Source organism: Bubalus bubalis, chromosome 5 (genome assembly GCF_019923935.1).
Source record: "Bubalus bubalis isolate 160015118507 breed Murrah chromosome 5, NDDB_SH_1, whole genome shotgun sequence".
Taxonomy (NCBI): Eukaryota; Metazoa; Chordata; class Mammalia; order Artiodactyla; family Bovidae; genus Bubalus; species Bubalus bubalis.
The window spans coordinates 122,208,251-122,222,605 of NC_059161.1; the positions used below are offsets into that span (position 1 = coordinate 122,208,251).

The following is a 14,355-nucleotide window of genomic DNA, read 5'->3' on the forward strand; positions in this document are numbered from 1 at the left end:
CATCAGGAAACCCCAGTCTTAGTCCTGTCACCGCCACTGGTATGGGGCCTTGGGCCTCAGTTTCTCCTGGGACGATAGGATCAGGCAGGCTCTGCTGTCTGTCCATCTGCACTGCCCAGCACTCAGGTCCGAAGGGAATAGCAAAGGCGGCCAGCTCTCCAAACCCTATGACTCAGGCACTCTCACTGCCTCCACGTTGGACTCTGGGTTCCCCTCACCCAGGTGGCCCATTGTGTGAGCTCTGTTTCACTGGGGACAGAAACTGGATTGAGAAACGAGAATATTTACTTTTTCCACCGAGCTGATGCCCAAGTAAACAATGTGATCCCGTAAGTGGATCCCATGCCGTGCCCTCCCCACTGCAGGAGAGTATAAGAAGGTATCCCAGTGGGCACATCACCCATGAGACCAGATCCAGAGACAGGGCCAGAGCCTCCCCCACCAGCCTCCTGCCCACCATGAAGCTCACCATCGCCATCGTCCTGGTCACCCTGACTCTCTTCTACAGACCTGGTAAGTATCCCGAGTCCTCCACCCCAAGCCAGCCTCAGCAACTCTCCCAGCACTGCCCAGGAGAGGGGGCAGCTGTCCATGTTCTCTGTGTGGCTGCTGGGAGAGCCTGGGAATACTGACTTCCAGCCAGGAAGCTGGGTCTGGCAAACAAGCCCATCTTAGGAATTTAGGCAGAGCCCTGAGGCTGTAATGAAACATGTAAAAGACCCCATCTTCCATATCCAACAACCTCAGAAGTGCAGAGATGGAGAAGATCCCACCTAGACGCAGTGACCAGCAGAACAGGAGTAACTAACAAGCTCCCCAAAGCCCAGGACTGGACAGACCCCGAGATGCCAAGAGACCTCCAGGTTTGGGGTCAACACATCACCCTGGTAGCCAAAGGGGCTGGAAGGAGCCTCATGGCTTCCAAAGAAACCCAACCCCAGGCAAGGTCTCCCATTCTGGGCAGAGAGGAATATTCTAGATAGGGTTCTTCCCTTTGGAAACTGCCAACTCAGAATGGAGATTTCTAAACATTTTTTTGTCCTCTGCAAAAAGGATTAGGAGTCTCTGAAGAGTTGCAGCTGTCAGGAGGAGGAGAGTGATGGGGCAGGGGATGTGGATCCCATCTTCCTTGAAGCCCATGATCTTTTGGGAACTGGGTTACTTGGCTGCTTTTTACTCCCTATCTGTCTCTTCTACTCCTACAACAACAACAACAAAATGTAAACACATTCCAACTCCTTCACTTTCAAAGTTCCCTAAGAAAAATCGAGAGAAGTTTTATGACCTTGGGGAGTGGCCAGGGAGTTAGGAAACAGAGACCAAGAGGCAGCAGGAACAAGTACGGTGCAGAGATGCCTGTTTTAAAGGGGAAGTAACATCATTTGGACTGAAATGTACGTTAATTAGAAGATCTTAGCGCCAGGTGCAGCCCACCAAGACAGGGTGAAATACGTAGGTGGTGGGTCTGGGATGTGTTTGTATGTCCGTGTGTGTGCACATATAATACCAGTAATAAGCTCTAAGGTTTATCTGTGCCCATCCCTGTGCTGAATCTCGTTCACATATTCTCTCTTTTCATTCTTACAACAACTCTATGAAGTGGGGACATTATCCCCCATTTTTCAGATGAGAAAACTGAGCTACAGAAAGATAAAGTAACTTGCCTGATGACACAGTAAGTTGCAAAGCAGGGATCTAAGTTCTGGAGAGGGTCTGACTTGGAGTGACCACTTTGGGTGGAACCTCGGAGTTCAGGAAAGGGAGTTTGCACACAAGGTGGCGAAGTCAAGGACAGGGATTTAAGACTCAATGGGAAGACAGGGCAAACAGGGAGCTGGGCGTGGTGATTCTCCCCATGATCCAGGGATTGTTGTTGTTCAGTTGCTAAGTCGTATCTGACTCTTTGCAATCCTATAGACTGTAGCCCTCAGGCTCCTCTGTCCAGGGGATTTCCCAAGCAAGAATACTAGAGTGGGTTGCCATTTCCTTCTCCAGGGGATCTTCCAGACCCAAGGATCGAACCTGCAATCTCCTGCATTGCAGGCAGATTCTTTACCACTAAGCCACCTGGGAAGCCCCATGATCCTGGGGGCAGGGACCTAAAAAGAGCACGAGAGGGGGCGCCCTCAGATGAAAGGAACACGGGGGCGGGACTAGGAATAGAGGCAGAGGTGTGTCTGCGGGTGGATGAGCCCACAGGCCCGGCACCCACAGCGGATGTCCCTTCCGGGCCAGGCTCGGGGGCTCACGCTTGGCGGGTACAAGTGCCTCTTCCTGCCAGAGCCTGACTTTGTCACGTGGGCTCAGACCATCACTAACCATCAGTAAGAGGCATGTTTCCGGTGGGAGCCAAAATCCTTTGTGGCCTCTCCCCAGCCCCCACACACCACACCCAAAAAAAAAAAAAAAAATTCAGATCAGCAGCTTCTATTCTCAGAGCTCCGCCTGAAACTCTAAGGTTAAGAGCCGGTACCACCTTGCCCGTTGCAACCCAGGAAGCGCAAGGAAGGCTCAGGCAAACCACAAAAAGCTGGCCACAACCCAGAAGGCATCCACTTGGCGCCAAAGAGCCAATTGCTTGGAGCGTCACCCTCCAGGCCGGGGGTGAGAGGGCCACTAGCTCTTGTGGACAGGCCCAGCTGTGTGCATCTGGGTCAGGCCCTGGCAGGGAGCTGGCCAGTCTAGACACGGACAGGGATACAGGGGCTCTCTCCTCTCTGTTCTCCAGCATCCACAGAGGTCTGCCCCAGCCTTCTGTATGTCTTGGGAAACCTCCTCACCGGCACGCACGCCTTCCAGCTATGAGGCTGCCCTGGAACATTTCAGCCCTGACGAAGACATGAAAGAGGCAACAAGTCAGCTGAAGACGCTGGTAGACACCCTCTCCCCAAAGGCCAAGGACAGCGTGTTAGAGCTCATGGTACACGGCTCCCTCCACACCTGCTGCCCGTGTCCCTGGGCTGCAGCGTCACCCACTTTGGGGCATGCGTGCATGCTCAGTCGATCAGTCGTGTCCAACTCTGCAACTCCATGGACTGTAGCCCGCCAGGCTCCTCTGCCCATGCAATTTTCCAAGCAAGAATACTGGTGCTGTGCTGTGCTTAGTCACTCAGTCATGTCTAACTCTTTGTGATCCCATGGGCTGTAGCCCACCAGCCTCCTCTGTCCATGGGGATTGTCCAGGCAAGAATACTAGAATGGGTTGCCATGCCCTCCTCCAGGGGATCTTCCCAACCCAGGGATCGAACCCAGGTCTCCCGCATTGAAGGCAGATTCTTTACCATCCGAACCACCAGGGAAGCCCCAAGAATACTGGAGTGGGCAGCCTATCCCTTCTCCAGGGGATCTTCCAAACCCACTGATCAAACCCACATCTTTTTGTCTCCTGCATTGGCAGGCAAATTCTTTACCACTACATCACCTGAGAAGTCCCTATTTTGGGGACACTTTTCTAATCCAGAGAGGAGAGTCACAGTGCAAATATCCCTGGGGAAGCAGGCACAGCCATCTTATCTTTTTTAAAGAAGCTCCTGAGGGACCCTCCTGGCAGCCCAGTGGTTAAGACTCCCAGCTTCCACTGCAAGGGGCATGGGTTCAATCCCTAGTCAGGGTGGCAAAAAAAAAAAATTTTTTTTTTAATTAAAAAAATTAAAACTAGAGAAGCTTCTGAGCAATAATCCAAGCTTAGCTCCTCCCACAAATACTGAAGCTCTTAGGTGATATTAAAGTTTCTGGGTCTGGCTTTGACATTTTCATTCACTATTGTATTGGGGATTTTGTTTGTTTGTTTTAGATGAAAATAATACAAAGCCCAGAGTGTGCTTAGGATTCAGAAGCTGAAGATCTCCACCTGCCAAGGCCCCTGCCACTCCCCGGATGCTCCTTTCACTCCATCCCCACCAGCCCCGCCTGACTCCTGCAATAAAGTACAAGCAAGCATCTCATCTGTGTCCCCGCCTTTTTTATTCACCTGCTAGAATGAAAGGTGTGCCCTTGCTGGGGTAAGATTAGAGACAAAAGAAAGGCAGTGGCTGTGGAAACGCATCCCCAAGAGTCCAGGCCTTGTCTCACTTCCAGTCCACAGATGGCCAGGCCAGCTTCTAGTACATACTCCCTTCCACGGGCAGAGAGCCAGCCTGGAACCATTCCCAGGGCCTTGCTCAAACCTGACCTACAGGGAACGGTGGGGGCGGTGGGGGTGTCGGCGGGGGGAATGTTAGACATGGTGGCAGCTGACCTCAGGCTGACCTTCCAACCCCCATCCATTTAGTAATGAAATTCAGCGTTCTGTTTCTTCCAAGCCCTTTGGGATCCCACTCTTGGGTTGAAAAAGAAATATTTAAGGTGATTATGCTACCCAGACATAACCACAAACAGAGATGAAGTTTTCCAGAAAGTTCCATCTCCCAAAGATAAATGGTGGATCTTTGAAGCGTTTTGACAGAGCAGTACGGTGCTCTGAGGGGCGGGCTGGCCCCGTGACAGTCTGCAAATCACAGCCAGCGCAGATGGTCTCTTCCCACCTATGGAAGGATCCGATTCCTGTAAGAAACTTCGAAAACAAAGGCTGGAGGGAGGAGCAGGTTCAGTCCCTTGATTAGGGATCCAGGGTCCTTGGGGGGGACTTTGAGGACAGAGTCTGGGGGACGTCCCCAGAGAGGGTGGGTTAAGTGTTTCGCTTACTTCACATTTGCCGCATGAAATTATTCTCAAACTATTTTTTTCAAGCAGAACCCCTCCTCTCGTGCATTTTCTACATCCTTTATCAGCCATCCTGATGAGGACATCCTATTTCCAGGCTGAAACTGCAGAGGCTTATGGGTCAAGCCATCCATTCATGTCACTCTCTGTCCCCAAGAGGCTAGTGGAGAGTGGGTGGGAGGGGGTCAGGCTGGTCAGTACCTAGTGACTGCCGCCTACTGGCGATGGTGCTCTTATTTGACCCCAAAGCCCTTCTCTGACTTGCCCTTGCCCTGACCTCCCCGCCATCCCTTGAGTCCGCATCCAGCCAACTTTCACTCAAAAAGCGAATCGGCCACCCCCTTCCTTCTTGCATGAAATCAATCCCCAGGTATTTACTGGCACTTGCCATGTGTTCATGGTGGCGCTCAGGGCTCTGAGGAAGCCGGGAGCAGATTTCATAACCCAGCAAATATGCATGAAGTGGTTGCTCAGTGCACACCCGCACTGAGACCCAAGTAGAGCAGAGTGAAGACAACGGCAGCCTCTGGTCTCAGGGAGCCGGTGACCTGACGGGGAAGATCGCCAGCCCCCCAAAAATCAACAAAGAAGCAGACAGACAGGTAAACCTGTGCTAAAAGCATAAAAGAAATAAAGGGAGGGGGCTCCCCTGGTGGCTCAGTGGTAAAGAATCTGCCCGTCAATGCAGGAGACACGGGTTCAGCCCCTGATCCCAAAGATCCCACATACTGCAAGGTAACTAAGCCCAAGCATCCCAACTATTGAACGCGTGCTCTGGAGCCCGGGAGCCACAACTACCGAGCCCGTGCCCTGGAGCCTACACTCTGGAACAAGAGGAGCCACCGCACTGAGAAATCCAAGAACCACAACTAGAGGCAAACCCTCGCAGCAGCGAAGATCCAGCACAGACAAAAAGAAATACATAGGTAAAATTTGTTTGGAAAAAAGAAAAAAAGGAAGTGACGTAAGCAAGAGTAGCGTGGACATGGGATTTCCTGGTGGTCCAGTGGTTAAGAATCTACCTTGCAAAGCAGGGGATGCAGGGTCCATCCCTGGTCAGGGAACTAAGATCTTGAAGGCTGTGGAGCAACTAAGACCTGACGCAGCCAAATAAATTAAAAAAAAAAAAAGAGTAGCGTGGACAGGCCAGCCCAGGAATCCCCTGGCTCAAGGTCTGAGCAGAGACAGGAGGGACTGGAGGAGATGGGGGAGGCAGCCAGAGGCAGAAGGGGAACAGGAGGACGATCAGGCAGGGGCATGGAGGGGACCAATGTGAAAACCCCCTTCCACAGCCTCTCCTCCACTCCAATCAAGTCAAGCTCTTCAAAGCTTCCCCACACTCTTCTCATCAACTGCAAATGCAAAATGCACCCATCACTGGTTCTCATCTCCCATCCTTCCCACTGCTTACTCCCTTTCTGCAGTCCACCCCGCTGGCCCGCAGTTCTTTTTGTTTTTTAAAAACCAAGTCGCCAAGCCCCTTCCTACCTAGGGCCTTTGCACAGGCCACACAGCATTAACTGCTGGAAACTGTTGACAGTCGCTGTAAAAATGCACCCTAGGGACTTCCCTGGTGGTTCAGTGGCTAAAACTCTGAGTTCCCAATGCAGGTGGCCTGGGTTCCATCCTTGGTTAGGGAACTAGATAGACCCCCACATGCCACAGCTAAAAGTTTACATGCCACAGATAAAAGATTCCACATGCCATAGCAAAGACCAAAGATCCCACGTGCCACCACTAAGACCTGGCACAGCCAAATAAATATATTTATTAAAATAAATAAATATTTATTTATTAAAAAAAAAAAAAAAGTAGTGCCTCCAATGCAGGGGACGCCAGTTCCATCCCTGGTCGGGAAACTAAGGTCCCACATACCCTCTGGTGCACCCCCTCAAAAGAAGAAAAAAAAAAATCGCCCTAGACCAAAATAGGCAAGACTAGAACTCATCCTAAACCCGAGTCCCATGTGGATATAAACACCCTCCAAACACCCTCTGTCCCGGGGCAATCGGTCCCTGACCCGGCCACACCATCCCCAGATATTGAATGAAAGTGGAGGACGCGCACAGGGAAAGCGGGAATAGAGAGGGCATCCGCAGAGGGCACGGAACGAGAGGGTTGCAGAGAGAAATCTCTTCTGTTCGGATTTTTCCAAGAAGCTACGTGGTCCCGCGGGGACGCGCCTTCCGCGCCCTCAGCAGCTGGCGCCACCATGGCCACTAGGGGGCAGTGTCTACCAAGGTGTCCAGGTCGGGGCTTCCGAGCCCTGCAGCTCCACGCAGCCTGGCTCAATCCGCGGGACACATGATGAAACGCAGTTCCTTTCTAGGTTTGGTGTTTTGGGTTTTTTTGTTTGTTTGTTTGTTTTTGTATCAACTGTGATTGCTTTAACTTAATTTTTCAGGTTTTTGTGTTTTTTTTTGTTTGTTTTTTTTATAAGAATTCTGAGGAAAAACGGGCAGTCATACAAAGTTGCTGCTCGCTGAACCCTGCCAGGCATGTGTCAGCTCTTCTGGAATTAGTAATAATTCCCTTCCCGAACAATTGCGAGGGCGAGTCCAGCTGAATCTAGAACGTGAGATGGTCCGGAAGGTACAGAGGAGCCCCGGGCGCTAGTGGAGCGGGTCCTCTGACCTCCATCCACCCTTCTTAACATCTCAAGCAACCTAATAATTACTTTTATTGATTGCTTACTCCCTGGCAAGCATTTCTGCAATTTCTCATTTCTTCCTCACACAATCCAGATTCAAGGCCAGACCCCCAACCCCTGCCCTACAGTAGAGAGAAGGATCCCAAAGGCAGGAATTTCCTGAGCTATTAACTGAAATGATGCTGATGAAAAATGTCCACCTACCCCCCCCCCCCAAAAATATGCACCTACGTGCCTGCTTATGCAGACACATACACACACACACACACACTCAGACTATAGCCATCCCACCCCTCCCTCACTATCTGCCACAATTCCAGAGCGGGTCAGGGGGACTGGCAATTCCAGAAGAGATTCTTGGTAGAGGGTGGGGCCTCCTTGGGGGTGGTGAGCCTCCTGCCTCCCCTCTCCCCTACTGCTGAGTCCCCCGGGTTCCTTTGCATCCAGGTCATCTTTAACTCACATACCTTGGCCTCCAGGGAGCCATCCACCTAGGCGAGTGTTGTTCAAGCAGATAAGGATCCAGGGCCATAAAAGGTTCAGAATTTTAATTACCTATTCAGAACTAGGGAAATATTTACCTAGGGCAAATACAGCAGGTATCTGGGGATAAAAGGAAGTCCAATTATATGGCAGGGAGAGTCTCCACCTCAGAGGGGCTGCAAATGTAGGCGATCCCAAGAATGCGCGCTGTCAGCACACAGAAATGTACGTTCAGTTTTAAAAGAGCAGAATGCAAGATGAACTGATCACAGCCACAGAAAGAGCACATATCTGTGTGACTCATGTTTTGGGAAAGCAGAAAAAAAATAGAGAAATGAAAGAATGTCATGGGATTCTTTTTTGTCTTTTTTTCTTTTCTGCCTGGCCACACTGGGGCCATGGCTTATCTTTGAACAGACCTCAAGCTAAGAAGGATTTTTACATTTGAAGAAAGAGGATGAGAAGTGCGTCCAGCCCTAGTTAGATAAATATATAATTATATGATCAGCCTTTTTCACTATGAATATGCTAAACTCTAAAATGCAAGGAGGCCAGTGTAATGAATAGAAGCTTCCCGAGTTTGAGAAGCATTATGCGCAAACTAAGGAAAGTGAAAATGTAATATGCATGGAACCTTCCTGGTGGTCCAGTGGCTAACACTCCACACTCCAAATGCAGGGGACCCAGGTTCAATCCCTGGTCAGGGAACTAGATCCCACATGCCACAGCTAAAGATTGTGCATGCCGCAGCTAAGATCTCTCGCGGCCAAATAAATAAATAGGTTTTTTAAATTAAATGCAGTAAAAAAAATTTTTTAATAAGAAATGTAAAATGTATCTCAATAAAGCCAAACAAGTTAAAAGCAACAAATGTATTGTTAGCACTATATTACTTTTAGCATTCATACTTTTGAAGAGCCCAGAGGAAAGACGCCATTTCTTGATCATATTATAAACTAAACTGAATCTGGGAGAAATTTTTTAAAAACAAATATATTACTCCCACAACCTGCAACCAAAAGAACAATTACTATTTATTTTTTGGCCACCCCATGTGACTTGCAAGATCTTAGTTTCCAGACCAGGTATCGAACCCCTGCCCCCAGCACTGGGAGTGTGGAATCTTAATTACTGGACCACCAGAGAAATCTCAGTTAGATTTATTCTTAAAGGAAGCTGAAGAGGAGTAGTCATTACTAAACATGGCCATCATTGCAGAATCAACGTTGCAGAATCATTGCAACACTGCAGAATCCAAGGACTTGCCCTTGCCGTGTCAATATATAGCCTAAACTGATGGATCTGTAGGAAAGCTGCAGTTTTACACCCTCAACACGTGAGCGGATTGAAGTTAGCCTGGCAGGAAAATCTATAAATGATTCATGTGGCAGGAAGAGGAACCAAAACCAACCCTCATCAACTTTATCAAGATGATATGGGTAAAATAATGTCTAGTTTATGGCTAATGCAAGCAAGCTGTTTGCAGATGCCAGGGGTTTTGTGGGTAGTCATTCACCATAGGGTGGTTGTTGTTCAGAGTGGCTTCAGATAAATGATAAAGAAAACATCAGTTGATGATGAAAGGGCCACACAAACAATGCCTTCTGCAGCGTGTAATTAGGGAGCGTTCCTCCCCAGGCACTTACAGAACACACCAGTGGGCACATGGAAACAATGTGAGAATGAATCATTGAGAGTTAGCCACCCAACATATTTCCATGAGCAAACCCAAATTATGAACCTTTAGTATATGCGGAAATAAATCTGAAGATAGATTCAGCTAAGCATGCACAGTTGCTAGCATCAGAATGGATCAACCAGGGCCTTGAAACTCAGACTTGTCCCCCATCAGATGAATGGATTCCAAGCCCATGACAAGAACCTAGTTAACTCCTACAATAGCTGAAGCTGTGTGTCTGCAGCACCCAAGCATCCTGCGTGTCTGCGAGGGATTCAGCTCAGAGTGTCCTTTAGAATTCCCTCTTACGACGCTGGTGACACGTGTGGATACTCCGTCAGCCCTAGGACAGGTAGGAAATGCTGTCGGTCAGGGGCTCCCAGGGAGAGAGCCTGGGCCCTCTTCTCATCTCATGGGTAGTGAGGAGATGAGGACCGACCTCAGGGCACTGGGGCCAGAAGAAGGATCTCCTGACCTCTGACTTTATGCATCCATAGGTCTCTGAGTCCACCGCTTTCTCAATTTACCTTGAATGTGCCCCCTTCTCTCTACTCCGATCCCAGTACCACGCCTTTGCTGTCTGTGGCCTGGGATATTGCAAATAACCTCTGAACTAGTTTCCTATGGCTACTGTAATAAACTACCACAAACTTTATGTTTTTTTTTTAAATCCTCAAATGTATTATCTTATAAATCTGTAGGTCAGAAATTCAAAATTATTTCACTGGACTAAAACCCAAAGTGTTGGCAGGCTGTGCTCCTTCCGGAGACTCCCAGGGAAGAGTGTGTTTCCTTCCTTTTTCAGTTTCTAGAGGCCACCTTCATTCCTTGGCTTGCAGCCCCTGCTTCTATCTTCAAAGTCAGCAGTGCAGGCTCCACTCTCCCTCTGGCCTCCTCTTCTGCCTCTGGCCTCCTCCTCTGCCTCCCTCTTCCATGTGGATAGACCCTTGTGACTGCTCTGGGCCCAGCCAGGTAATCCAGTGTGATCACTTCATCTCAGCATCAGCTGATTAGCAACCTTAATTCCATTTGCCACCCTCCTTTCTCTTTGTCATGTAACCTAATGTATTCACAGCTTCTGGGGATGAGATCATGGCCATTTTGGGAGACCGTTATCCTACCTCCTAAATGGCCTCTAAGATTTCAATCTCATCCCTTTCCACAATATACTTCCCATGATTGCCAAAAATCAAAGAGTCATCTTCAATGCTTTTGATGAAAATCCTTCTCTGCTAACAGTCTGCTACAGAATAAAGTCCAGACTCCCTGATAGCCTGGGAGGCCCTCCTGGGAGCCTGGCCCTGCCCGAGCTCTGGACTCAAATCCTGCTGCTTCCCCCACCTACACCGGGGGTACAGCAGTGGACAAGGCTTGGAAATAAGCTGCCCTCCAGGTTAGGCTGGTCCATTCACAGCCAGTGGATGCAGTGAGCCATCTCTGCGGAATGAATCAAGAGATAGTCTCTAGCTAGGAGGAAAGAATGCAGCCACACCCGACACTCCACCAGGGTGATGAGAGAGTCATCTGGGGTGTGGCACTAGAATGTGGGTGTCGTGTAGAACATGGAACTCCAACCCGATGTCCTGGGCCAAAGAGAAGGAAATGGATTGCATCGAGAGGGAGGCACAGGGGGTTCTGAGTGGAGAGAAAGAGCGGTGGAAGAACGCTTAGCGGTTCTAACTGCGCTCCCCTCCCGACCTTCCTGATGCTCGTCTGCAGGAGAGGGCATGCCTTTCGGTTGACTAGCCTCTGATTGATGAACCTGCTAATATGCTTTTTTTTTTGGCTGCCCACAGGCTACTCTAGTTGCTGCACACGGGCTTCTCTAGTCATGGTGAATGGACTCTCTAGACAAAATCGCGTATTTTCAGGGTGGTACACCTATAGTTTGCATGGGCTATCTAGTCGCCCTGCAGCACGTGGGATCTTAGTTGCCTGACAAGGGATCGAACTTGAATCCCCTGTATTGGAAGGTGGATTCTTAACCACTGGACCACCAGGGAAGTCCCTCCACCAAAGTGCTTCTGGTTGCAGCTCTCAGTCTGGACGCTCAGTTTAGTGTGCAGCCGCCCTTGGGAGATGCAACTCTTATACTGTGTCCCTCAGGCAGGTCCTGAGGCTACAGAACCACGAGGTATACCTGGGCAGGGCTGTCTAAGGACAACCAGAACCCACTTCTCATCAGTCCCCCAACCCAGGGGGATGAGGCAGAAGGGAGAGCAAAGGGCCCATGTCCTAATGTTACCAGCCCAGGACAGACCACCTTCCCAGCGGCAGACCTCCTTCCTCGGGTGACACTTCCCGCATTACCACGCAGCACACATTAATATTGGAACAGGCAACAAACCCTACTCCCGCCTCCCCAGACTCTAGTCTCCCCTTTCCAAAAAGTCACCTGAAGACCCAAGCTCCATCCTCCATGCCCTATGCAACGTCTGGAACATAGCTATATATATAATATATATATTTTAAAATTCATTATTTTATCTAAAATTCAAATTTAACCAGGCATCTTGCATTGATCTTATGGGAAAACCCAAACAAACTTTTTGACCAACCTGAAAAGTTGGCTTAAAGCTCAACATTCAGAAAACTAAGATCATGGCATCCGGTCCCATCACTTCATGGGAAATAGATGGGGAAACAGTGGAAACAGTGTCAGACTTTATTTTTCTGGGCTCCAAAATCACTACAGATGGTGAATGCAGCCATGAAATTAAAAGACGCTTACTCCTTGGAAGGAAAGTTATGACCAACCTAGATAGCATATTGAAAAGCAGAGACATTACTTTGCCAACAAAGGTCTGTCTAGTCAAGGCTATGGTTTTTCCTGTGGTCATGTATGGATGTGAGAGTTGGACTGTGAAGAAAGCTGAGTGCCAAAGAATTGATGCTTTTGAACTGTGGTGTTGGAGAAGACTCTTGAGAGTCCCTTGGACTGCAAGGAGATCCAACCAGTCCATTCTGAAGGAGATCAGCCCTGGGATTTCTTTGGAAGGAATGATGCTAAAGCTGAAACTCCAGTACTTTGGCCACCTCATGCAAAGAGTTGACTCATTGGAAAAGACTCTGATGCTGGGAGGGATTGGGGGCAAGAGGAGAAGGGGACGACAGAGGATGAGATGGCTGGATGGCATCACTGACTCGATGGACGTGAGTCTCAGTGAACTCCGGGAGTTGGTGATGGACAGGGTGGCCTGGCGTGCTGCGATTCATGGGGTCGCAAAGAGTTGGACACGACTGAGCGACTGATCTGATCTGATCTGATCTGATCTGAATATTGTTATCTGCGAAATCTGGCAACTTTAAGATTCCTTCAAGGCTCAGCTCCTGGGATTTCCCTGGTGGTCCAGTGGTTAAGAATCCACCTTCCAATGCAGGGGATTTGGGTTTGAACTCTGGTCAAAGAACTAAGATCCCACATGCTGAAGGACAGCTAAGCCCACGTGCCTTAACTACAGAGCCCACAGGCTCTGGAACCCATACACCAAAACTAAGACCCGATGTGGTCAAAAAACAATACAATAAATAAACTTTAAAGAAAAAATACATCTTTGCAAAAAAAAGCAAAATAAAACTCAGCTCCTGGACTCTTCCTCTAGTGGATAAGTTAAGACCAGTGTGGAAACTAAGACTGTAGATTAAGTACATTACAGGAATGGAGAGCCTTTTTATTCCCCCTCTCTTCTTCCCGGTGGGACCACATTGATGACCAAATGGTGCCAGGGAAGTAACCCTGACTCCCAAAGTCAGGGCCATCACTCTATGGCCAACCTGTTGGAGGAAGGCAAGTACTTTGTGGGCAGGAAGTTCTAACCAAAGTCATCAACACATTCCCCAAAATCAGAAACTTACCCTTCCTTTCTTCTTTCCTGTTTCTCATAAAGATGAGATTGGCCAATGAAACTGGATTCTCTGAACCCACAAACCCATCTGAAATGTATTCACTTCACGATCAATAAATTTCAAGACCTGACTATTCTGCAATTGCATTGATGTTGAAGATGTTAAGTATTAACTCAAAACCAAAACAAAAATTATCTTTTGATATCTACACCATAGACTAGAATTTCAGACTGTACCCCAGTGACCCGAAACTTTGAAAAATTCTTTGCCTAAAGAAATGTATTGAATGATGTGTTGAAAATATTGATTTGTGTGTGTGTGTATGTAGACTAATAAAGAAACTCAGGGAGATGGGGAAGGACAGGGAAGCCTGGCATGCTGCAGTCCATGGGGTCACAAAGAGTCAGACACGACGGAGCAACTGAACAACAACAAAAATGAAGAAAAAGTGGGGAGAGGGGAAGGGAAGAAAGATGGAGAAAGAAAGGAGAGGAAGGAGAGGAGCTGATGTTCTGTGTCTTCATCACTTGGGGGCAGGAGTCAGATACTGACTCTCAAAAATAGTGTCAAACAGTTGCTGCCTGTCTTCAACACGCCCAGTAATTTTAACAACGCCAGGGAGAGGAGTAGTGAAAAGGCTGACTCAACATAGATGCTTGATAGGATGTTTATTGAGTAAATAAGTGAGGAACCATCACCTAAGCCCTGTCACCAAAGCGCACTCTGGTTACTAACCCGCTCCCATGGAAAGTGACGAAATGCACCAGGAACAGCTGGCACTCAGCAGTCCTGCCTCTAGAACTGGCTGGGGCGCTAACAGCCACCTCGTGGAAGGTGTTCCTTTAACTGCAGGTGTTTGTTTCCTTTGGCACGGCGATATGTAATTTCCCATTTTTAGAACAATGCTACAAAGAACCGTCACAAAAACAACCTTCGGAGGGGGCGGGTTTCTTCCTGGCCTCGGCTACAGCCCTGTAAAACAACAATAGCAAAGCGA

At 48.8% G+C, this 14,355-nt stretch overlaps 2 protein-coding genes across 2 annotated transcripts in view; one reads left to right on the forward strand and one right to left on the reverse strand.

Moving 5' to 3' along the window:
- The first annotated feature begins 431 nt into the window (after positions 1-431).
- SCGB1A1 (secretoglobin family 1A member 1) lies at positions 432-3,944 on the forward strand. Its single transcript, XM_006043192.3, is given in 4 exon segments — positions 432-513; positions 2,729-2,784; positions 2,786-2,920; positions 3,794-3,944. Coding segments are annotated over 4 exon segments (279 nt in total). The 5' UTR covers positions 432-458; the 3' UTR covers positions 3,827-3,944.
- A 10,065-nt stretch (positions 3,945-14,009) lies between these two features.
- Positions 14,010-14,355, reverse strand: part of AHNAK (AHNAK nucleoprotein) — a 93,284-nt gene continuing 92,938 nt past the window's right edge. The window contains exon 6 of the mRNA XM_044943620.2: positions 14,010-14,330. Coding sequence (XP_044799555.1) covers positions 14,323-14,330 — 8 coding nt within the window. The 3' untranslated portion in view covers positions 14,010-14,322. The remainder of the gene's footprint in view (positions 14,331-14,355) is intronic.